Source organism: Vulpes vulpes, chromosome 12 (assembly GCF_048418805.1).
Source record: "Vulpes vulpes isolate BD-2025 chromosome 12, VulVul3, whole genome shotgun sequence".
Taxonomy (NCBI): Eukaryota; Metazoa; Chordata; class Mammalia; order Carnivora; family Canidae; genus Vulpes; species Vulpes vulpes.
This window is the reverse complement of record NC_132791.1, coordinates 161,295,638-161,320,228: the sequence shown is the minus strand read 5'-3', so window position 1 is coordinate 161,320,228 and position 24,591 is coordinate 161,295,638. Positions and strand designations below refer to the sequence as shown.

At 48.6% G+C, this 24,591-nt stretch overlaps 1 protein-coding gene across 17 annotated transcripts in view; it reads left to right on the top strand.

Annotated features, from left to right (window-relative positions):
• NPHP4 (nephrocystin 4) overlaps window positions 1–24,591 on the top strand; it is a 118,296-nt gene that overhangs the window by 28,559 nt on the left and 65,146 nt on the right. For all 17 annotated transcript variants that reach the window (XM_072731108.1, XM_072731115.1, XM_072731112.1 and 14 more), the window contains 3 exons: window positions 8,627–8,763; window positions 10,716–10,897; window positions 11,568–11,694. In XM_072731108.1, coding sequence (XP_072587209.1) covers window positions 8,627–8,763; window positions 10,716–10,897; window positions 11,568–11,694 — 446 coding nt within the window. The remainder of the gene's footprint in view (window positions 1–8,626; window positions 8,764–10,715; window positions 10,898–11,567; window positions 11,695–24,591) is intronic.

Sequence of the window (24,591 nt, the reverse complement as noted above, 5' to 3'; positions counted from 1 at the left end):
GATCCATCGTTCGCATTTTCATGACCAAGGTTGGGAAAACGGGAAAACCACTGTTGTTAGTTCCCACCCTTGCTGGGCCGCCATATCAGAGGCTTGATTATCGTTATCTTTAAATTGTGGCAAAATAGACATAACATAAATCTACTGTTCTAACCGTTTGTAAGTATGCAGTTCAGGGGCATTAAGGATGTTCATCTTGTTGTACACCCACCACCACCACCACCATCCACTCCAGAACTTTCTCATGTCCCTGGACTGAAACTCTGTCAATCCCTCAATAATGACTCCCCGTGTCCCCTCCCCAGCCCTGGCCGCCCCACTGCCCTGCTTCCTGCCTCTGTGAATTTGACTCCTCCAGGCTCCTCCTCTGAGGGAAATAGTCCATATTTGCCCTTCTGTGGCTGGGTTATTCCACTTGGCATCGTGTCCTCAAGGTCCATCCTTGTTGGGTCATGTGTTGGAATTTCCTTCCTTTGTAAGGCTGAATAATATTCCATTGCAGGGATGGACCACATTTTGTTTCTCTGTTTACCTTTCAATGGACAGGATGCTTTTTGGCTGTCGTGCATAATGCTGCTGTGAATGCGGGTGAGCCATGGCTTGAGTATTTTTGAAAACCGAACTCCACGTGAAAGCCTCCGGGCTCTGTCTTGGTGTGTTTAGAACTAGGTTCTCCAGTGGTGGATTAGCCAGGAGGTCTCTGCAGAGATATGCTCTGCTCCTCGGTTCTGCTGATGGGCCTTGATCTGAACTTCATGCTCCTTCCAGGCACTTCCGGAGGCTCTCCGTCTGGCTGTCTGAGGTATCCAGGAGAAGGTGCCACACTCATCCTTCCCCACCTGGTGCTACTGGAACCTCTTGTGTGGGGTGGGCTGGCTCCCTGTTCCGTTCTGGGGAGAGCAGGATTGGGCATGAGTGTGAGCTGGAAGTGCCGAGTTTTGACCTAGAATAGGAATACTCAAGACCCCCAAAAAAAGAAGTAGCTCAGCTCCAGTATGGGAATGTTTTCAGTAACAACGTCCCTGCACATGGCTCAGTGTCCTAGTCAATACTGGGGCCCAGACATTGTTATCTGAGTTGGTAAATTTCTGGGATGGGCCCATGGTGGTCAGCCCATTACCAGGTCACTATTTTTCCAATGTTGCTAAGAAGAGATGATGACACACCAGAAATGATAGCTATGAACAGGAACAAGTCTGAGGAGGGTCCCACCTCTGGATTTGCCATGGCTTACCAAGCAACCACCCTCCCCCAGCTCCCCCAACCCCCTGCCCCCTGCCACCAGCCCCATATAGGAAGTCTTTTCACACTCCAGAATTTGCTTATGTCCTCTCGAAAGAGAAGACGGGGTCAAGCAGGGAGATAGAATGTTGCATGGTCACTGCCATTGAGATTGAAAACATGACAATCCACGTGTGACTCTGAGGCCTCGGCCCTCTCGGTCAGGGAGGGCCCATTGTGCCACTGTGCTATGTCCTGATGTCAAGAACCTAGGTGCACGCCTGCCTAAAACTCAGCTTACATGTCCTTCTGACCTGGGCTTCTGGGTGAGCAGAGTGTTGGTGGGGGCTCAGGTGTGTCCCTCACTCTATGACTTGCCAGTGGGTGTCAGTAGAGCTGCAGATAAAACCTGGACCTGCTGAAGCTCATCTGGAGCCTGGTCCTATGTCATTCCTGTGGTGGCAATGGGCAGCTCTGGTGGCCCCGAGTTTATTCTCAGTGTCTTATGTCGGCCTGGGGCATCAGAGGCGCTAGCTGCAGAGTGGGGCATGCTCCAGCTCCTCACCCTGAAGGGTCATGTCTTCAGAAGCCATCTGAGCCCCCTCCTGTAGAGCGGCCAGTTGATCACTGGGACACTTACTGGGTGCAGGCAGCGTCTGGGAAATTGCTGTTGTTTTAATCTGTTGTTTATATTTATTTATTTATTTATTTTTAAAAGATTTTATTTATTCATGAGAGATACAGAGAGAGGCAGAGACACAGACAGAGAGAGAGGCAGAGAGAGAGAAGCAGGCTCCATGCAGGGAGCCTGACATGGGACTTGATCCCGGGTCTCCAGGATCATGCCCTGGGCTGAAGGCAGGCGCCAAACTGCTGAGCCACCTAGGTGTCCCTAATCTTTTGCGTAAAAGCTAATGACCAGGGACCCTAGAAGTGGAGCCGGAAAGTGCCCGGATGGGCAGGAGCACTCACTTCACGTGGGCAGGAGCATACTCCCTCTTCTTGGGGAGAAAGGACCGGAACACAGCTTCTCACCAAGTCCTCCGGTGACCATCTGAGAAAAGGAACTGGTTTTGCTCTGCCTTCCCTGGATGTGCAGGACGCCAGGCTGATCTGTGCTCTCAGCCATGCAGGCACTGTGCCGGCTTTCTGATGCCGTTCTTGTCTGTGTTATAAATCCTGCCCAGGGTCTTCTGGGCTTTTGTGACTCACTCTTGGAAAAGTGTTTCTTTGCTGAATAATATTTTATAGCCCTGAGAGGGCCAAAGGCAGTGACTGCTACCAGCTTCAGTGGTGGAATTCACGTGCAATTTGGAGAAGGTCTGATTTTATTTTGGTGCCATATGGGGATGTGGATATTTGTTCATTTGTAAAATATCACACAATACAGGAAGACTGAGTTGTTAACTAAATTCTTTATTGAGGTCAGTCTAGATTCACATGTGGTTTTAATAATGCAGAGAGACTCCATGTGTCCTTTGCCTGGTTTCCCCCAAATTGTAGCACAAAGTCACGACCAGGATACCGATGTTGACACAGTCTCCAACCTTCCTCCGGTCTTTCACTTTGACTCACTCAGTTCTGTGAAGACTGACTTTGGAAGAGTGATTTTCAGCCTGGGAATGGCTGGAAATGAAGGTCTTAGCTGTGTTGTGCTGGTGGCTCTTTGTCACTCCCCAGAAGGGAGGCAGGCCTTTCCCCTCGGGTGGCTCTCAGAGGGAGGCTCTCAGCATCTGGCCAGATTAGCAGGTGCTGCCAATGCATCATCTCTTCCTGCAACTTGGAAATCCACGCACCCTCCCTCTCGTGGTCTCCTCGGCCTGGTTCTGACCGTTTCACTTGCTTTGGTTTGACAGACCTGGACAGCTGTGTCAGCACCAGGGTCGTTGCACACATGCTGTGGCTCCTGAAAGCTGCTTCTTTCAAGGAGAGCTCCCGTGGCCTGGCTCAGAGTGAGTCTCCGCATGGAGGCTCCTTGGTTGCAGATCTGCATGCTGCCTCTGTCTTTGCGGGGATGGTCTCAGGAGATCAGGACCAGAAAGATGTCTGTTGTTTGGGGGAAGGCTCAGATTGCTCATCCTGCCCTGGAGTGGGTGCAAGGTTTGCATAAAGTAGCTGAGTGCACTGGAGGCTTCGTTGTAAATATAATTTGGAAGCCTGTTTTCTAACAGTGGCCCTGAAGGCTAGGTGAATGCCAGGACTGCCTAGAGTCCTGAGCGAGGCTTCCTGGCTGGGTGCTCAGGGAGTGCAGGGCTCCTGGCCCACTTCTCACAGCGCTGTAGGGCTGGAGGAAGCAGAGGGCCTCACACTCCCCTGAGCTGGCTGACACCACGCAGGTATCTGAAGCAGACAAAGCAGCCTTTGCCGTGGGCTCTCCTTTCCAGGTCTGCCTCCTCATCTGTTACATCAGAGCTTGGTAGAGCTGAGAAGTGGGGTGTCAGAAGCTCGTGCCCGCCAGTCTGCCACGAGGTGGCCCATTCTGGTGGTATCCCACGTGGTCCTCCCAAGTCCCTGCTCAGGAATCTCCTGAGGTGCTCCTTAAAAATGCTGCTTCCCCCACCCCACCCACCCTCCATCCAAGTATCTCAGTGGCTGTGGGCCTTCTCCTAGGCTTCTCTGGGCCACTCGGTCCTTGCTGGGATTCACCTTCTGGATTGTGCCATGTTACTGTGGGTTGTGGGTAGGTGGGGGTAGGCAGGGGTGGTGGTGGGGTGACAAGAGGAGAGCTGGCTCCTGCCCTGGTGTGAGCTCCAGTTTTAATACGACAGAGGTCATCTTTGCTGAAAGTCCTCCCTTCCAGGCTTGCTCCCTGGGGAACCACCCTGGAGAAAGCAGTGCTCCAACTTCGGTGTATCCTTTTATCCTCTCCCTGGTTCACCAATGCTTGGGTTTGTCCATGATTCATCCGCGGAAGGCTCATTGGATGGATCCGTGTGCACAGATACTGAGCCAGGGGGAGGGCACAGCATGGGGCTCTTAGTGCTCCTGTCTTGGACAGATGGAAGCAAGGGCAACGTCACGTCTCGCCACAGCCATCAAAGGCAACAGGTGTTTTAGCAATGTGGATGGCTCAGACTCTTTCCGCTCCTGCCTGGGTCACCCTCTAACTGGTCTCATTCTGTTGTTCCTCTTGCAACACTGTTTGGTGGGGTGCATTCTGGGGAATCCACTGCCCTTCCAGGAAAGCTGCGTCCTGGGGAGGCCGTGGGACCCTGTTAGGACCTCGTGGAGAGCTTGTTGGGCACCTGGGGGCATTTCTGAACGCTTCTCTTAAGGATGTCACTACAGGGAGTTCTTGCCTGTCTGCGCCTGTAATCCCTGGTTTCTCGGCAGTGCATGTGTAGGGATCCCTGAGGGCAGGGGCTCTGGATTCCTGAAGGAACATTGCTGTTTTTGGGGATTGCATTCCTGCCCAGAGCCTTGGCAACAACCATATGAAAAATAGCCCCAGTCACAGAGTGTGCGGGCCATGAGTCTCCCCGTCCCCCGCCTCACCCCAGTTCCCTAACCCCAGTTGCTGAGGTTGGGTGGTAGAGTGAACGGGGTGACACTTCAGAGTGAATGAGGTGACGTTTCAGGGTGACACTTCAGACGGTGAAGCTGTTGTGAGGGGGATGCAGGAGGGAGCAGGGAACCACCTGAGTGCGGGGTGGGCCTCCAGGCTCCTAACCTCTCCCAGCCTCTGCCGCTGCCCTTTCCTGCATAAAATGGGGACTTTCTTGGGACCTGCCCTTGGAGATGCATGTGGGGAGCAAAGAAGTAAGCCGATGGAGCTCAGCGCTGAGAACTTAGGAAGCACCAGGCCCCAGGACCTGTTTTTCTTTATTCATAGGATACTGTCCTCACCCTGGCCGCTCCTCTGCAGTGGAGCATCCTGGGAGGCCTGCTCTGTCCTCTGAGTGAGAGCCATTCTCCAGTGCCTGTGATTTTCACAGGACATGGCCTGGAGAAAGCCGGCCAGATGCAACCTGGCCCTGCCCTGCCTCCTGGGCCCCTCAGGATCTGGAAGGTTCTGCCCTGTGCATATGTGGCTCCTTGGTCTGATCTCCTGGTGGAGGAACCATCTTTCCTCTCCCTGTCTGACTTCTGTGTGTGGGGCTCCCTTCCTCACATCTCTGTGAGACTAGAGTCAAGGCTCCTTTTTGCTAATGGCTGTGGGCCTGGGGGCCACCTGTCAATGGGGAGCTGGGCAGAGCCTGCTTCCTGCCAGGACTGAGCCTCTTCCAGAAGCCCTGGACTCCGCCACCTTCTGGATGCCCAGATTTGCTCATCCTACTGTACTGTTGTCTAGAGGGGCAGGCAACAGCACAGTAGTGGAGATTGGTGAGGGGCGGGTGGCTTCCCTGTCGGACAGGCAGTGGCCCCAGCACACCGGCAAGTCTGTCTCTGCTGCTGCCCCATCTCTGGAAGGGCTGGCATTGGTTGGCGCCCCTGGGGTCCCACCTGAGTCCCCTGCTCCCAGAGCAGCCCGTCTTTGTTTCTCTTGGGTTCTGTATCTGTGAATCTATTCACTCCCTGAAGTTCTCACAGTACTTTCCTGGTCATTTGGGGATGTGTATTAGCTTCAACATTTGAGTCTCCCTCACTCACATTCTGTGGGTATGGTAGCCTCGGACAAGTCACTTAGAGTGTCTGAGCCCTGTTTCTCTTGTAAAATAGAGAATAGAATGTACAGGGATGAGCCATGCCGAGGCTTTAAGATGAGTCTGATGAGCTATGTGTGTACATGTGTGTGCCTTTCCTCGGGAGCTATGACCCTGTGTTCGTGGCTGTGAATGGTATTAGCTCTGTCCCCACAGCACTGTCCTGAGTGGGGGGCTGTCGCCTGGCTTCCACAGCTGAGGACACAGGTTTAGAAACTGGGGTTGGCCCCTAGGCCCTGGCCCCAGAGTGCCTGACCACCCGTTGCCTTCCCTTGTTTCAGGACACACGCCTTCTACCTGCGGGTAGGATGTACTCAGCACGCCCAGCAGGCAGTGGTGTCTGCTCGGGCCTGGCCTCTTCCTGCTGATGGGCCCTGGTTTGATGATGGTCCCTCGCTCCTTCTCTGTGCCCAGAGGGCCACAGCTGCCCTGTCTCGTCATCCCCAAAATCCTCCATGAGCACCCCCGTGCTGCTGTGTGCCCTGTGGCCTGTTGCTAGGGAGGCCCATGATGGAGGACGTGGCTTGCTGCCCTTGGAACTGGTGGTGGAAGTGTGCTGCTTTAGCTCCTTCCTCTCTTTCCTTGTCGGTCCTCTTTCTCCTTTTTTTTTTTTTTTTTAAGATTTTATTTATTTGTTCAAGACAGACACACACACACACACACACACAGAGGCAGAGACATAGGCAGTGGGAGAAGCAGGCTGCATGCAGGGAGCCCGATGTGGGACTCGATCCTGGGACTCCAGGATCACACCCTGAGCGGAAGGCAGATGCTCAACCCCTGGGCCACCCAGGCGTCCCTTCTCTTTCTCTGGTGGAGGGTCTCAATTCAGGACATGCCTCAGACACTTGTTGGCCATTTCATGAAAGGTTGGACTCTATGTTTTGCTCTTTAAAGAAAAATTGTGGTAACATAGATGTAGCGTCACACTTGCCACTCGAACCATGTAAACCGTGCAGTCTGCGGCCACCACTACCGTTTGCCTCCAGAATGTCTCATCTCACAAAAACTGCAGCTCAGCCCCATGAGACACTAGTGCCCAACCCCTCCCCAGCCCCTGGCACCCGCCCTTCCACCTTCTGACTCTGATTTTACCACCTTAGGGCTTCTTGTGAGTAGATTGTCTAGGATTTGCCCTTTCGGTGACTATCTCATTTCACCGAGCTCCATGTCTTCCAGGTCCATCCAGGTGTCAATTTCCTTCCTTGTTAATGCTGAATAACATTCTGTGTGGATGGACCACATTTTCCTTATTTTCATCTGTTGCTGGTCACTTGGGTTGTCTTTAACCCTTGGCCATGGTGAATAACTATACCTATACTTTGCGTGGGTTCTGATTCCTCCACAGAGCAGCTTCAACACTTCTTTTTAAATTCAGAAAGGAATGTGCAACGTTTCTTAGAAGCATAAGAAATTGTGAAATATGAGAATCTAATACATATTTGTGATGAGGAAGGGGTAGAAAACCATAAAGAAGGAAATAATCTGTGATTACTTCTCATACGTATCCATGTATGCATGTAAATGTAGATTTTCAAATAAAATTGGCTTTAAATGATCTCATACACAGTGTTACATCGTTTTTACCTGCAATATTATGATTATTTTTCAATCATTAAGTGATCTTTGACAATAGGAGTTTCATTCCTGTTTTATACGGAGGCATGGTAACTTGTTTAACATTCCCCATCCTAGGGAGCATTTGGTTGTTTCTTATTTTTTTTCTGTTATAAATAATGTTTAATGAGTATTCTTGTGCATAAAGCTTTGCTCCCACATTCGATTAATTTTGCCGAATAGGTTCAAAATATGGAATTAGTGGGGCAGAGGGCGGCTGTGGAGATTCTGAAGGGTCTCAGTGCACGCAGAGGCGAAGATGGGATCACCTCTGGCTGTGCTGATTGACCTCCTGGCAGGACGACCAAGGGCTCTCACCACGACAGTTCCCTCTGCGCTGAGTCTTCTGCTGATGTTTCCTTTCTCTAACTTTGGAAATAGTTCTTAAAATCTAAGGCTTTGCTCCTTAATTCTTACGGGTAAAAGCTGGGGAAGAGACAGGGCAATAGGGCAGTGACGGGATGGGAGGGCAGAGTGCGGGGTGTGGAGGTGATTGGCTTGGCCTTCGTGCCTGAGTTGGAGGGGAGGTCTCTGCTCAGACTGGACCATGCCTTTCACAGCCCACGGTTGATGCACCTGCTCTGTGCCGGGCACCCAGCTGTGTGCCAGGAACCTACCGCCCCTTCTGTCCTCATGGAGCTCACAGTCCGGGGCAGCTCCCCCACCCAGATGGGGACTTTTCTTGTGGTGCCAGCCCAGACGGTGTTTTTGCTTGTTGGCTTAATGTGCTCATGAGTATTTCTTCATGTTTCCAAATGGTTCAAGGTAAACGTACAAAAATAAGAAACGGCATCACTGGCTGTGTTCTTGCTAGAGAGGAAGTTAGCGATAAAGGGAAACCAAGCTGATAGGAACAGATGTTACCCTGCATTCAGTGATCTGTGTTCTTTGGATTGCTGAATTATAAAATGTGTTCCTGGAGGAGGGTGGGGGCAGAAATTGGGTTGTAATTGAAATCTGGGCTTGGCGTCTTGGTGTGAATGGGGGTGGCTTCTGATTTAGGGCTCTGAGTGCTGTGCCTGTGGTTTCTTCTCCGCCTGGAGGGCCTGGCACCATGGCCTGGACCTAGGTGGGTGAGAGGCCCTGAGTGCTTCTGGTGGTCCTGTCCCCACGGATACTCTACATGCACCCCCTCATTTTTTCAGGGGACACCCTCCGAAAGCCTCGCCTTCAGAAGTCTGTCACATGGTACTTGGATGATTTATTCTTCACGCTGTATCCTTCCCTTGAGAAGTTTGAGGAAGAGCTTCTGGAACTCCTCATCAGTGATAACTTCCGGGAGGTACTGTCCTACATGGTGGAGCTTAATCTGAACAGTGGAGATGTGGGCAGGGCAGAGGTGGGGACGCTGCCGGTCTCTGACACCGCCAGGGTGGACGGTCCAGCCACAGTCTTGTGTGGTTCCTCTTTTAGTGGCGGAAGGGGATGTCTAACCCGTTGTTTTAACTTAGGTGCGATTACCGTGAGACCCTAATGTTAGTTTTGTTATATCTTAAAGCAGTCTTCATGTAAAAGTAAATTAAATCACCAAATGAGCTTAGGGAGACCAATAAAATGATCAGCATTTATAAAGGACATTTTCAAGATATTTGGCTCATTCCAAGGAGACGACTAGAAGTCTTAGTCATTTTATCCCGGCAGACCCACTTTCTGTGAAAGGGACTCCCCTCACAGGGTCCAGGTCTGCCTACCCATCTGATGTGCTGCCATGAAGTCTTGGTGGTCACAGGTCACAGTGTGTCCCCACTGTGGCCTTTGGGCTGGTAGCTCATTATCCTGGATGCTCTGCGTCTAGACCCTTGCATGGCTCCCCTTAGGCTTCAGGTCTCTGTGCAAGCTCAACAGTCCTGCAGGCCACTGGAGTGTGCTGATGAGCCCCCCCCCCCCCCCCCCCCCCCGCAAGTCTCTGTAAGTATGTCACCTGCTTCCTTTCTCCGGGTGCTTGGCCCTGCCCACGAGCACCTGGGTTCCTTACCTATTCCTTGCTCTGTTGCCTGTCCGTCTGTGGAGTATTTGCACCAGGAAGACAGGGATGTGGTTGGGTTCACTGCTGTGCCCAAGGTGCTTCAGTGTCAGCCTATCACAGGCCTTTGCTACCTCTCCATCGTGACAACGAGCGATTCCATTGGTAGGTGCCCATCCTAGCAGTCTGGGAAGTCAGCAAGGTCTTAGCTGTACACACATGCACACAAGCACACACATACATGCACACATGCACATGTATGCATAGATGCATGTGCACAGCACACATAGATGAGATGGACTTTTTTTGCTTGCTGCCCATTCTTGACAAGGTAGTTCTATACGATGTCTCATGTGAAGTAGAAACACAGAAAAGAGGATTGACAGAGCACATTTTCTTGCTGTGTTTCCTGCTGTGTTCTTATTGCTCAGAGTGGATCACGTGAGGGTAGAGATGCTTTAGGAGTATCACTGTTGAATTTTGTGTATCCCCCCAAAATCACTTTATTACATATTTTTACTACGTTGTATTTTTGTCCTTAGCCAACCGGTAGCTACTCTGTTTCCTCCATCACTCTGTTTTCATTACTCAGAGACTAATAGGCTGAATTTAGGTCTGTTCAGCTTGATTAATGGGCAGTGAAGAAAACTTGAAAATTCAGGAATCATTTTACCACGATCACGTAATTTAATAAACAGTAATAGCCTGGAGGACTCTCCTGACTCATTTGTTAAAGTGCCTATACATATTTTGTTAAGATGAAACACTTTAATATCCAGCGATCACTCTGGGGCAGATTCTGTGTTTATTGGTTTATGACTTACTGCATAAATGTGCTCCCTCTTCCTGCTGCCCCTTCCATCCCAAGCCTCTGGTGTCTGAGTCTGGGGGAGGATAGAGGCGCCTTGGGGGCAGTGGGCTTCTCTGCCTTGGGGCCCTGGGGCCCTGGTTGCTCATTTGCTGCATCCTAAGAATTGAGCTCAGCCATGGAAACCTGAGTAAGAGTTTGGTGATTCAGGTATCTTCTAGGGGGAGGGTGATATTGCTCTGAGAAGACTGTGCTATGTGTAAAGACCCAAAACTACCTAGAAAATGCCCTGAGGCTGGCGGTTCTCATAGGATTATTTGCCTGAATTCATTTTCACTGAGCACCATCTGATCTGGAAATGCCTGAGACTTCAGTTACAGTTTCTTCTCTTTGCTTGCCTCTCCACTGGGAGCTTCTGCCCTTCTGCACAGGGATTTACTGTGTGTGACATGTGCTTTTCTAGGGGGACAGTCCATTAGATGGCAGCACGCTGGAGATCTTGGAGCGCCGCCTGTGTGTGGGCGTGCACAATGGTCTGGGCTTCGTGCAGAGGCCACACGTGGTGGTGCTGGTGCCCGAGATGGATGTGGCCTTGACGCGCTCTGCCAGTTTCAGCAGGAAAGTTGGCTCCTCTTCGAAGACCAGGTATTCTCCCTAGGGTTGTGATGTCCAGCCGCATGGAATTAGGAGGTACTAGGGTGCACATTACTGGGGATCAAAGGGAAATGGAGCTGTTTTTGCATGTGAAGTATGCACTTGTCCACCTGTACTTCTTCCCTGGTACCTTTGTTTCCTCTTGCTAATTTATACCTGTTAGGAACAGACCTCAGTGTTATCAGGTTGGAAAAATCCTGAACTGTGCTGTGACAGTTCTGGAGCTAACATTATAGGTGTCTCCAGGTGTGGCTGCTTAGGATCTGAGGGGACCCTAGCACACTTTGTACCCCCACTGTGTCTGCGATCAGTCTCTCATGTGGTGGAGAAGCAGCAGGCAGGAAGTTCTGCCATTCTGTTCAGTCCTCTATTCCCAGGTCGGGATCAGAGACCTCTCCAAGGGGTGCCCTGGAGGACGAGCCTCCTCGCAGACCTGGCCATGTGGTTCTGTCCTCCTGACGTAAGCTCTGGCGATTTGGAATGAGTGTCGATTGAAGCATGAGAGGCTCTGGTTTAGGAGCTACCTTGGGGGCCAGACACAGTGCAGAGCTCTGCAGCATTGCTGGGGGAACCTGCCACAGCAGCAGGGCCTGGCACCCTGGGGGGTGCAGGGTGGCAGGAGCACTGCCTGATGTGCTGCTGCTCTGTGTTCTTGACCCAGCTCTGGAAACCAGGCTCTAGTTTTGAGAAGCCGCCTCCGACTCCCTGAGATGGTCCATCACCCTGCGTTTGCCATAGTCTTTCAACTGGAGTACGTGTTCACCAGCCCTTCTGGAGTGGACAGCAAGGTGAGAAGGCCCTGGGCTCTGTGCCCCAAGGAGAAACAAAGTCACCACTAACATTGTTTCTGTTCAGAGCAGCGTGATTATCAGCAGTATACATAATGGGTGTAGAACGAGATTATAGAAAATGCTTCTTCCTGGTTGTGGCTTTGTTGCAATCATTGCCCCTCTTTCTGGTGATGGAATGTTCTGCTAGCCGATGGTAATCAATAGTTCAATAGGCATGCATAATAGCATTAATTCACAAATATCAAATTGATAATTATTGTGGAAAATGAGTCTATTTTAATGTATTCTTCATATGATGTTAAGGATAGTAAAGCTTTACTATGCACTTTACCATTTTTACCATTACTAAGTGGTAAATGTTTTCTTACAGTGAACTTTGTGTGTGCCTGTATCATAGCCAAAACTCTGTAAGATTCACTTAGAAGAAATGTGGTTGACCCTTGAGCAACATAGGTTTGAACTGCGTGGGGCCACTTACAACAGATTTTTTTTTTTTTGTTAGATACAGTACTGTAAGTGTATTTTTCTTCTCATGGTTTTCTTAATGACATTTTCTAACCTCTGGCTGACTTTGTGGTGAGAACACAGCATATAATACATACGACATATGAAATATGTGTTCACTGACTGTTGCTGTTAGTGGTAAGGCCTCTGGTCAACTGAATGTTATTAGTAGTTAAGTTTTTGGAGAAGTCAGAAGTTACATGCAGGCTTTTGACTGCGTGGGGGTTGCTGTCCGTCAGCCCTGGGTTATTCATGGGTCCCTGTATAGCATATAGACATTGTTTTTTTTTTTTTTTAATTTTATTTATTTATTTGTTTATTTATTTATTTTTTAGACATTGTTTATATCACTGATGGAGAGTCTTTAGAAGACTCAAATCATACTACCCTTAAGATTCAGTTTTCTGTTTGAACAAGTAAATATGAATTTAACATGTAAATTAGAAATAAAAGGATGACAAGGCACCTTCCATGGCAGTCGGTCTGCCAGCATTGCAGCCTTGCTGCTGGAGGACCAGGACCAAGTATGGTCTTGAGGGGAGCCTTAGGAAGGTGAAGGGGGTGCTGAGTGGAGGTGCTGTTTTATTTTCTCATCTGCTCTCTGCCGTCCACACCTCAGGTCAGTATAATTCAGAGTCCTGATCAGCTGAACAAATCTAGAGGCAGGTGTTCTGATTATGGCTGAACACATGGTCACAGTTGTTTTAATCAAGCCGTCGTTTCCAGCTCTGCTTTATTTATTACCAGAAATTGCCACTGAAATGCAACTGTATGTGAAGGCACCTGGCTGCGTGGGGAGGGCACCCTGGGCTTGGGTGGGGGACTCATCCAGGAGGGAGGGGGCTCCTGGGGTTGCCCCCTGTGCTGCCCTTGGAAGGAGACAGGGAGGGAGCCAGCCAAGTTGCTGTGTGCGTTTGGCGCTCTCTGCATCTGCGGACGTGTCATTAGCATCCACTCCAGAATGTTGAATTACGGTCTGCTGGTGATCACAGAGTATGTATACAGAAACTGGTGTGTCTCACATGACGCTATTATTATTATTATTATTATTATTATTATTATTTAATTATTTAATAATAAATTTATTTTTTATTGGTGTTCAATTTGCCAACATACAGAATAACACCCAGTGCTCATCCCGTCAAGTGCCCCCCTCAGTGCCTGTCACCCATTCACCCCTACCCCCCAACCTCCTCCCCTTCCACCACTCCTAGTTTCCCAGAGTTAGGAGTCTTCATGTTCTGTCTCCCTTTCTGATATTTCCTACCCATTTCTTCTCCCTTCCCTTCTATTCCCTTTCACTATTATTTATATTCCCCAAATGAATGAGACCATATAATGTTTGTCCTTCTCCGATTGACTTATTTCACTCAACATAATACCCTCCAGTTCCATCCACGTTGAAGCAAATGGTGGGTATTTGTCATTTCTAATGGCTGAGTAATATTCCATTGTGTACATAAACCACATCTTCTTTATCCATTCATCTTTCGGTGGAACCGAGGCTCCTTCCACAGTTTGGCTATTGTGGACATTGCTGCTAGAAACATCGGGGTGTAGGTGTCCCGGCATTTCACTGATGATGCTTTATTATTATTTTGTTAACTCTTCCCTGCAGTGCTTAACCTGCAGGTGGTTTTACTGTGTGTTGCTGCCTTACGAAACACGGCTTATCTAGCTCATCGATTCTTAGTGGTGGGGAGGTTTCTCTTCACACAGAATACTGGATTCTACTGGACTGCCATCGGGTGCACTTTCTTGGGTGCAGTCTGGGAAGAAGGGTCCTGGCTGTGAGGTGGTGATCCGCCCAGGCTGCCTGCTGTGGGCATGGGGCTGGCCTGACTAGGGCACTCCCATCACAGACAGGTCTCCACGTTAGAGGGGAGGGCACAGAGGTGCTGCTGGCTGGGCCCCCATCCTTCCCCAGGAATGTGTGTTGTGGGGGCATAGCCCAGGGTGGGGGGACAGGCTGAGCCAGCACACCCCAATCCCTTGGCAGATAGGAGAGCCGTGGAGCACACTCTTTGCTTGCATCCCGCCTGCCAGTCTTTCTCCCCTTTGTTCCCTGTGTCAGAGCTTCATATGATGGACATTTCAGAGGTAAACCAAGGCAGACCGTGTAGTAAAATGAACCAGCTGGCTCAGCAGTTACCAACTGCATGCGCAGGCCTATGTTGTCTGTACCATCTCCCACGACCCATTTTGATTTATTTTGAAGCAAATTCCAGTCATTGTCTGCTTTGATTACTGTGAACATTGTGGCACATAGGTTCTTTTCTTCTTTTAACCTTTTTGTTACTTAAAATTTCAAATGAAGATAGAGAGAGGGAGGTGCCCACCCCCACTCCTCCCCAGTCCAGCTGGGTCAGTCCCAGACAGCCCGCTGCCACCTCTGTGAACGGGTCCCTCTGTGTCTCTAACAATGGGGCTTAAGCATGCTGCTGCTGTACCATAGTCACACCTAAAATACTGACACAGATTTGTCCAGTGTCACCCAGTATCTAGTCAGCCTGCCTGGATGTTTCTCAAGTACTCAAGTACAGAATCAGAAGAGCCAAAAAAAGTAAATGTACTTTTCTTTGAAAAATGATTTCTGAACCAATCTTCCTAAGTGGGGCAGCTGTGTGCTCCCTCACGGATGCCTCCTCTTGTGCCATGACCTGTTCTCAGGATGACCTTGCCATGGTCCTTATGTCTTGTGTTCTTTTGTGCCTAATGCTTGGAGACACAGAATGGGCCAGGCCTTGTCCACGGGGCCTACTAGGAGCCAAAAGCCTCAGTGTCCTGGGGCCCCGTGTGAGATTGGTCACCGATGAGTGGTAAAGGGGAGAAACCACCCAGGCTGAGTGTATCCCATTTAGACCTGCTTACCTGAGTCTGAGGGAACTTTTTTGGTCCTGAGTATTTTGGTAGTCATGGAAAACAAACTAGAAAGACCATTTTGAGAAGACACGCTCCTTGTTGGTAATCTGTTGTGTAATGTTTGCATCTTTTACTTAGACAACTAAAGCCATTTGTAATTTGTCTCTGGGTGAACTGTACAGAGACAGAGAAAGTATTTCTTCCCATCCAGATAGCTTCCTTCCCAGGAATTTGAATACGTGGGGACAGTGCACCTGCATTAGGAGGCCTGAAAATGCTGGAAACCACAGAGGTGTGGGCTCCATCAGCATTGACTGATTGTGAAAGTTGATAAAGCAGATTCCCTGGAGCAGAAGAGAGTGACACAGAATGACGGTAGCTGTGAAAATAACCAGGCCCGGTGTCTTCTGCTGCATTTTTATGTCAGAATAAGTTCAAATCCCCACGGGGCTGCCAGCGGTCAAAACAGTCCTTTTTTTCGGAGTCACATAGCAAAATAACTCTCAGATCTCTAGAAGGTGAAGATTAACTAATTTATTATTTATGTATTTTCTAGCATTCTTTGGACAATGTAAGTCCATATAACAAAGATCTGAGTGCTTGCCAGGTGCCTGGGAATCCTCAGAACTGAATATTTTGATGTTGCATGTTTGGCACATAAGAGTTATGTCTCGATTTATTCTGAAAATGATGTAAAGTTAAACTTGTAAAACTTGGAAATAGGGGAGCCTGGGTGGCTCAGCGGTTTAGCACCGCCTTCAGCCCAGGGCCGGATCCTGGAGACCTGGGATTGAGTCCCATATCAGACTCCCTGCATTGAAGCCTGTTTGTCCCTCTGCCTATGTCTCTGCCTCTCTCTCTCTGTGTCTCTCATGAATAAATAAATAAAATCTGAAAAAAAAGTTTTAAAAAAGACAAAACTTAGAAATATAAGATATCTATAGGGTTTTCTGGAAGTCTTTCAGACTTAGGCTCCCCTTATAGCTTTAAGAAAGATATCAACTCACTTTTTTTAAAAAAAATATTTTATTTATTTATTCATGAGAGACAGAGAGAGAGAGAGAGGCAGAGGGAGAAGCAGGCTCCATGCAGGGAGCCTGACGTGGGACTCGATCCCAGGTCTCCAGGATCACACCCTGGGCTGCAGGCGGCGCCAAACCGCTGGGCCACTGGTGCTGCCCTCAACTCACTTTTTGAAAATTGTTTTTTGTTTTTGTTTGTTTGTTTATCTTTTTCAACAATAGTTTATTTTACTAAGAAATCCACAAGGCCTAGAATAATTTTAAAGTGTATAGTTTAGTGGCATTCTGACTTACCTTTGTTTTTTTTTAATGTCTCTTTTTCCTTGTAATACACATAACACAAAGTTTACCATCTTAACTATTTTTAGGTGTGCAATTTGGTGGCATCAAGGACATTTACATTTGTTACGCAGCTGTCACCACCGTCTGTCCCCAGAATTCACATCATGTGAATCTGGAACTCTGGCCTCATGAAGCAGTGACTTCTCATTCCTCACCCCCAGCCCCTGGCTCCCACCGTATGTTTGACATCTTTATGGTTGTGACAACTCTAAGGACCTCATGTATGTGGAATCATATAGTATTTGTCCTTTTGTGGCTGGTTTCTTTCACTCAGAATTGTGTGCTCATGGCCCATCCACGTTGTTGCATTTTAGGAATTTCCTTCCTTCTTACGAATGAGGAATGGATATGCCGCGTTTTGCTCATTTAGTCATTGATTGATGGATTTGGGTGGCTTCCACATTTCAAACATTGTGAATAATGTTAACATGAACATGTGTATACACATATCCCTTTGAGATCCTACTTTCAGTTCTTTGGGGTATATACCAGAAGAATCATTGAATCATGTGGTGATTCTATTTTTAATTTTTTTGAGGAACCCCCACACTGTTTTCCACCACAGCTGTGCCATTTTGTGTTCCTACTGATAGTACATCAGGGTTCTGGTGTCTCCACGTTCTTGCCATCACTCATTGTTTTTTTTTTTTTTTTTTTTTTTAATAATAGTCAGTGAATGGGTGTGAGGTGGGGTTTCCCTGTGGTTTTGATTTGCATTTCCCTGATGGTCAATGATGCTGAGCATCTTTTTGCATGCTTGTTGGCCTGTATCTTCATAGGAGATATGTCTGTTCAAGTCCTTTGCCTGGTTTTGAATCAGGTGGTTTGTTGTTTTGTTGCAGGCTTAGGAAGTTCTCTCTGTGTTCTGGATGTTAATTTTTTTTTTTTAAGATTTTATTTATATATGAGAGACACAGAGACATGGGCAGACAGAGAAGCAGGCTCTCCGCAGTAAGTGTGATATGGGATTCAATCCCAGGACCCCAGGATCATGACCTGAGCCAAAGGCAGATGTTCAACCACTGAGCCACCCAGGTGTCCCTGGATGTTAATCTCTTATCAGATAATGTGGTTTGCAAATTTGTTTTTTCATTTTACCGTTGGTAGGCTTTTCCAGCTAATAAATAAAGCTGCTTTCAGCATTCTTGGGCAAATCTTTGTGGACATACATTTTCATTTCTTGTTATTGAGTGCTATGGAACCGTGTTCTGGGTCCTAGGTAAATACATGTTAAATATTTTCCCAAGGTGATTGCACCAGCACTGTTTGAAGCTTACAGTTTCTGCATATCCTCACCAGCTTTTGGTTTCTGTTTTTTGACTTTAGCCTTTCTAGTGGGTGTGAATGTGGTCTTAATTTGCCTTTCCTTAATGACCAGGCAAGAATATATGTTCCCATGTTTGTTGGCCATTCCTATTCTTCCTTCATGAAGTGGCCAGTCCATGTTTTGGATTGTGTGTCTTTTTATTATTGGATAGATGGGAATTTCCTTTATATATTTTTGCTATAAATCTTGCATCAGATATATAGATTGTGAATATTTTCCATGGTCTGTCACTTGCCTTTTCATATTAACACAGTTCTTGGAAAAAGAAAAGGCATAGTAGATATTGCATAATTTCTTTAAAAACTTTATTTAGACATGATTTTAAACTTACAGACCCGTTACAAAATTACTAGGACTACTGGTCTATTCTTAACCCAGATTCACCTGTTCGCACCTGCCACACTTGCTTTATCCATACCTTCTGGCCAGTATTTCTTCCTCCCACCTGTCCTCTGTGCATGTGTACGTATGTGTGCAGATCCATACAATTATCTTTTGTGAGCTCTTTGGAGGTAACTTGCAGACGTCACAGCCCCTGACTTCACATGCTTCAGTGTGCATTTCTGCAGAGCTGAGATGCCCTTCCATGGGCACACACAGCAGCCTGCCTGGCTCAGCACTGAGTCTGACCATAATCTCCACTGTAATCCAGACCTGCCAGCGACCCGGTGTGTCCTTGGTGGCATTTCTCTCCAGTGCAGGGCTCATGGTGGTACAGTTCCTGCCTTCAGGGTCTCCTCTGATCTGGAGCTGCTCCTCAGCCTTTTTTGGATTTACTGATTTTATTTTTATAGGACATTTTCCCTCCTTTTAGAAACATTTTATTTTTAATTTATTTTTTTTTAGTGTTACAGATAGAGTTCAGGGATTCATCAGTTGCATATATAATACCCAGTGCTCATTCCATCACGTGCCCTTCTTTTTTTTTTTTTCTTTTTTTCATCACGTGCCCTTCTTAATGCTTATCCCCCTTCCCTCCAGTGTTCTTCAGTTTGTTTCTTAGAGTTAAGAGTCTCTTATGGTTTTTCTACCCCTCTGATTTCATCTTATTGTCCCTCCCTTCCCTTATGATCCCCTGTTTTTGTTTCCTAAATTCCACGTATGAGTGGAATCATATAATTGTCTTTCTCTGACTGACTTATTTCACCTAACATAATACCCTCTAGTTCCATCCATGTCATTGCAAATGGTAAGATTTCATTGTTTGATGGCTGATTAGTATTCCATTCTATATATACACCACATCTTTATCCATTCATCGTCGATGGGCATCTGGGCTCTTTCTGTTGGTTGGCTATTATGGACATGGCTGCTATAAAGATTCGGGTCCAGGTGCCCCTTCAGGTCACACTATGTTTGTATCCTTAGGGTAAATACCTAGGGTAGTACAATTGCTGGGTTATAGGGTAACCCTGTTTTTAACTTTTTGAGCAACCCCCATGCTGTTTTCCAGAATGGCTGCACCAGTCTGAATTCCCACCAACAGTGTAAGAGGGTTCCTCTTTCTCCACATCCTTACCAACATCTGTTGTTTCCTGATTTGTTAATTTTAGCCATTCTCACCAGTGTGAGGTGGTATCTCGTGGTTTTGATCTGTATTTCCCTGATTTCATGTGTCTTTTGGCCATTTGTATGTCTTCTTTGGAGAAATGTCTGTTCTTGTCTTCTGCCCATTTCTTGACTGGATTCTTTGGTTTTTTTGGGTGTTGAATTTAATAAGTTCTTTATAGATTTTGGTAAAAACGTTTTAAAGTACATGTTCCCCTGTTGGATTTAGTGATGCTTCCTCCCAATGGAGTCAGCCTCTGCATCTCTGCTAGAACACTGCAGTGGGGTGGGCTGTGTCCCGCAGAGTCCCACATCAGATGTGCGTGGCAGCCCTCCCACCTTGTTGGCCTGTTTTGATCACCAGTCGGGTGTCGTGTGATATCCCCACTGGACAGTAACTGATTTTGTCCTTATAAGAAATTTGTGGGGAGACCCTTCAGGCCACACAGACATCTGCCAGGGTTGGCATCCTTGCTGCCTCTGAGTGAGGCTTTCCAGCTCTACATTGGGATGGACTCAAGGACACCTTTAAAAAAAACCAAACTATTGTTCCTGATTATTTTAGTGCTCAGATTGTCCTGGAGTTGTCCGTAGTCCCTTCAGGCTGTGTCCTTGTGACATCCTCCATGGTGTTCTGTTTTCTGAGCAGTTTCTTACATTCTGGTAGAACAAGATGCCCCAGGCTCATCTCACAGCTTCCCCATTCCAGCCCCGACATCAGCCATTTCTGTGGGGAGCTGTGGTCTCCCCACTCCTGCCTTTTCTCAATAAACTTTTTATTTCAGAAAAGTTTTAGATTTACAGAAAAACGGTGTGGATAATACAGAGATCCCACATACCTGTCCCCAGTTCCATTCTTATTAGCCTCCTTACTATGGTACATTTGTCACAACTAATGAACCAGTATTGATATATTATTACCAACCTAAGTCCATGCTTTATTTGAATTTCCTTTCCTGAAGTCCTCTTCTGTTCTAGGACCCCACCTGGGATGTCATGCATCATGTAGTCATCATGTCTTCTCACACACCTCTGGACTGTGACAGTTTCTGACTTTCCTTGTTTTTAATAAACCCTGGTTCTTTTTTTTTTTTTTTTTTTAAAGATTTTATTTATTCATGAGAGACAGAGAGAGAGAGAGGCAGAGACACAGGCAGAGGGAGAAGCAGGCTCCATGCCGGGAGCCCGACGCAGGACTCGATTCAGGGTCTCCAGGATCAGGCCCTGGGCTGAAGGCAGCGCCAAACCGCTGCGTCACCTGGGCTGCTCCCACCCTGGTTCTTTTTAAAGGGGATGTATTTGAATCCAGATCTGGGTGCTGGTGTGTTTTGGTTTCCCAGATCCGATGTCAGTGGACAGAGCTGGGAGACTTACCTCTAGAAACACATATGTGCATATGCACACATGTGAGCACACACATGTGCACTTGCCATGTACACAGATTGACCTTAAGAACCCAGTTCTTGCCGATCCCAGCCGACTGGCAAGGCTCTTCGAGCCTCCTTCCCCAGGGAGAAGCCGAGGGCACCATCAGCCTCAGCGCAGGGTTGCCTCACCCACACTGCTGCTGCCAGATGGCCCTCCCAGCCGTTCAGGGCTCTGGCAACCCAGATGGAGGGGAAGAGTGTCCAGAGCCCCTAGGCCTGGCCCGAACGGTGTAGCCTCACTGCTCACTCGGTCACAGTGGGCCATCCTGTTTTTATTATAAATTCATTTTTTATTGGTGTTCAATTTGCCAACATATAGAATAACACCCAGTGTTCATCCCGTCAAGTGCCCACCTCAGTGCCCGTCACCCAGTCACCCCCACCCCTCGCCCACCTCCCCTTCCACCACCCCTAGTTCATTTCCCAGAGTTAGGAGTCTTTCACCATCCTGTTTTTATCTGTGCTCTAGTTCAGAGTTATTTCCCTCCCATCCTAGTGATTTCATTTCACTTCCGGAACATGTAGGACACTGATAGGCTTTTCTTTTCTTTTCTTTTTTTTTTTTTTTTAATTTATTTACAATAGTCACACACAGAGAGAGAGAGAAGAGGCAGAGACATAGGCAGAGGGAGAAGCAGGCTCCATGTACCGGGAACCCGATGTGGGACTCGATCCCGGGTCTCCAGGATCGCGCCCTGAGCCAAAGGCAGGCGCCAAACTGCTGTGCCACCCAGGGATCCCCTGATAGGCTTTTCAGTAAAAATTCTACCCAGAGCTGGTTTCAGAAGGGCATTGCTCCTCTGTGTCCCTTCCACTGTTCATTCTGGAGCCAGCTGCTGCTGTTGCTCCCAGTGCATCCCTCCTGGGCTGCTTCTTGGGGTGAGGGAGGGAAGTGGCCATGCACGTGGGTGACTCTGGGGGTTCCCTGGCCATCAGGCAGGGCTGGCCACAGAGCGTGTCTCCTCCTTTTCCAACGGCATGTACTCTGCTTGTGCCCCCCAGCTTGTGCATGCATTTCCTGTGGTTGGATAGCTCGGCAATTTGCAGGGCCTATAGGTGGACCAGGTGTGGGTGGAACTGTCTGTGTGTTGGCTCACCTTGTGCTCTGGGGTGTCTCCAGGGTGCGCCGCCAGGAGGTGCCAGATTGAGGGGGTGTGAGCATGTGCCCTGAGGGGGTGCCAGATTGAGGGGAGTGAGCATGTGCCCCGAGGGCATGCGGGATCAAGGGGTGTGAGCATGCACCCCAAGGGTGTGCTGGATTGAGAGGTGTGAGCATGCACTCTGAGGGGTGCTGGGTCCAGGGGTATGGCTGTGCGCCCTGAGGGGGTCCTGGATTGAGGGGTGTAGGCACGCACGCAGAGGGCATGCCACATCGAGGAGTGTGAGCCTGCACCCTGAGGGTGTGCGGGATTGAGGAGTGTGAGCGTGTGCCCCGAGGGCATGTGAGATCGAGGGGTATGAGTGTGTGCCCCGAGGGTGTGCTGGATCAAGGGGTGTAGGCATGCACCTCGAGGGCATGCTGGATTGAGGAGTGTGAGCATGCGCCTGAGGGCGTGCGAGATCAAGGGGTGTGTGCCCCAAGGGTGTGCTGGATTGAGGGCTGTGAGCATGCACCCCAAGGAGATGCTGGGTCCAGGGGCAAGAGCGTGATCCTTTGCAGGAGTGGCCTCTCATACTTTGGGTTCTGCTACTTGGAGGGGAGAAATGGCCTCATGGTGAGGGACAGTTCGTGAAGTGGAATGTGCAGTCGGGTTGTGGGTTGTCTGTCTGGTCACTTCTTTAACCCGTTTTTCTATGGTGATTTTTGTGAGTGAGGGTACCTGTTCTCCCTCGGGACAGTGTGTGACACCTCTTCCTGCCCTGCGGTCTGCCTTTGACCCACACCCCTGTGTTTGGCCTTGTCTTTATCTGCTGTGGCAGCCGAAGGAAATGCCAAGTGAATGTCAGACTCCTATCCCTCCAGGTGCTGGAGCCACAGATGGGTTCCCAGTGGGGACCCACCTTGCAGCTGCTGCCCTGGTGTGTGTATGTAGGGGTGTGTAGGAGTGTGTTGGTGTGTGTGTGTGGGGAGGGCGGGAGGTCTCTCTCCCCTCCTCCCCTTCTTGCAAGGACACTAAAAACACCCCCAACACTTTCTTCGGATTTGTGTCACCTCCCAGAGGCACCCCCAACCCCACCGCAAGTGGTGTCCCACTGGAACTCAGGGTTTTCACCCATGGGCCTTGGGGGACACAGAGGCCAAGACCATGGGTGTCTTGGCCACCTCAGCACCGTTTTTCCTGTAGGCAGATCTGCCTGCCTTGATGTCTGTTATGTCTTGATTTGAGGTGTCCTAGGAGAGCCCATCCTATTCCTGCAGGGGTTCATTGTGTCCACTTTCACCTTTATGCTCAGTGCATTGGTGCCATCCTGCCGCCCAGGGTCACTTACTGGGGAGACCCTGCATGCCACTGTGGTTTCGGTGCCTCGTTGTGGTGCATGAGTGTCTGCTGTTCATTGATATGAACTGGATGTGTCTTAAAGCAATCCACATTTATTCTCTCAGCTCTGGAGGCGACAGATTGACAATCAGCTGCAAATGGGGGCCGAAAGCAGTGGGCCTACAGGGTGGGGTTCCCTCTAGAAGCTCCAGTGAGGGTCCCTCCTGCCTCTAACAGGTTCTGGCGCCTGCTATCCTCCCTCTGTTCATGGCCGTGTTGCTTCAGCTTCTGCCTTCGCATGCACAGGGCCTTCCCTCTGTCTCAAATCTCTGTCCTGCTTTCTAAGGACACTTGTCGTTGGATTTGGGGCCTACCTGGATAATCTAGGTCTCCTAATCTCATAATACTTAATTACGTTTGCGTGGACCCTTTGTCCAAATCAGGTCACACAGGGTCCAGGGATTAGGCTGAGGCCTTGCCTTCTTGAAGCCACCATGGCACCCACCCTAGGGAACCTGGTTTACAGCATTCCCAGAGGTCAGGGTCCCTTGTCTGTTTGGGCTTTGCCTGGTGACTGTTGGTGCAGTTCTTCTGTTCCTGAAGAACCTGGCTTTTTATATATAACCCAGGTGTACTCTTTTGGCCTCTTGTATATTATGTGGTGTTATAAATAAAAGTCTAAATGGGGAACAAGTCAATATTTTTTTTCTCTTTTCGGTTTGTATTTCTTTTCTTGAAGCCAAACCCAATTGGGCGGATAAGATGTTATAAAGCAACTGATTTTATCTCAACCACTAGATTCACTGACAGGAAGAGCCTTGTTTTGTTGACCAGTTAAGTAGTTGCTTATCTTCTGCCCACCTGCTTGGATGCACCTGATCTGCTCAGAGCCAGGGACCTAGCTGGGGGGATTCGAGGTGTGTGAGATTGAGGAGGTTCTCACCTGCAGGTGTCACCCCAGCCTGGCAGAAGCGGGCACAGGCTGATAAATTGCCACCAAGACCTAATTGTCACAGAAATCTTTGCAAAGGAGTGATCAGTGACTCGCTAGCCATCTCTTCTTGTTGTAGCTGTTAGAGATGAAAGTGAGGGGAAATGGATATGTGTATAACTGACAGGTACTCCGCGTAGGGGAGAGCCATTATCGATTGAGAACTAGGAAACCAGAGGGACTGTGATATTGGAAAACTGCATATCAGAATCGCCTAATTTGAAAGACTAAACCAGAAGACTTGCACGAATAGCATGTGTCATGCTTGGATACATACTTTATCTTATTTTTTTTTAAATTTAAAAAATTTTAAAAAGATTTTATTTATTTATTAGAGACACAGAGAGAGAAAGGCAGAGAGAGAAGCAGGCTCCATGCAGGGAGCCCGATGTGGGACTTGATCCTGGGACTCCAGGATCATGCCCCCAGCTGGAAGGCAAATGCCTAACCA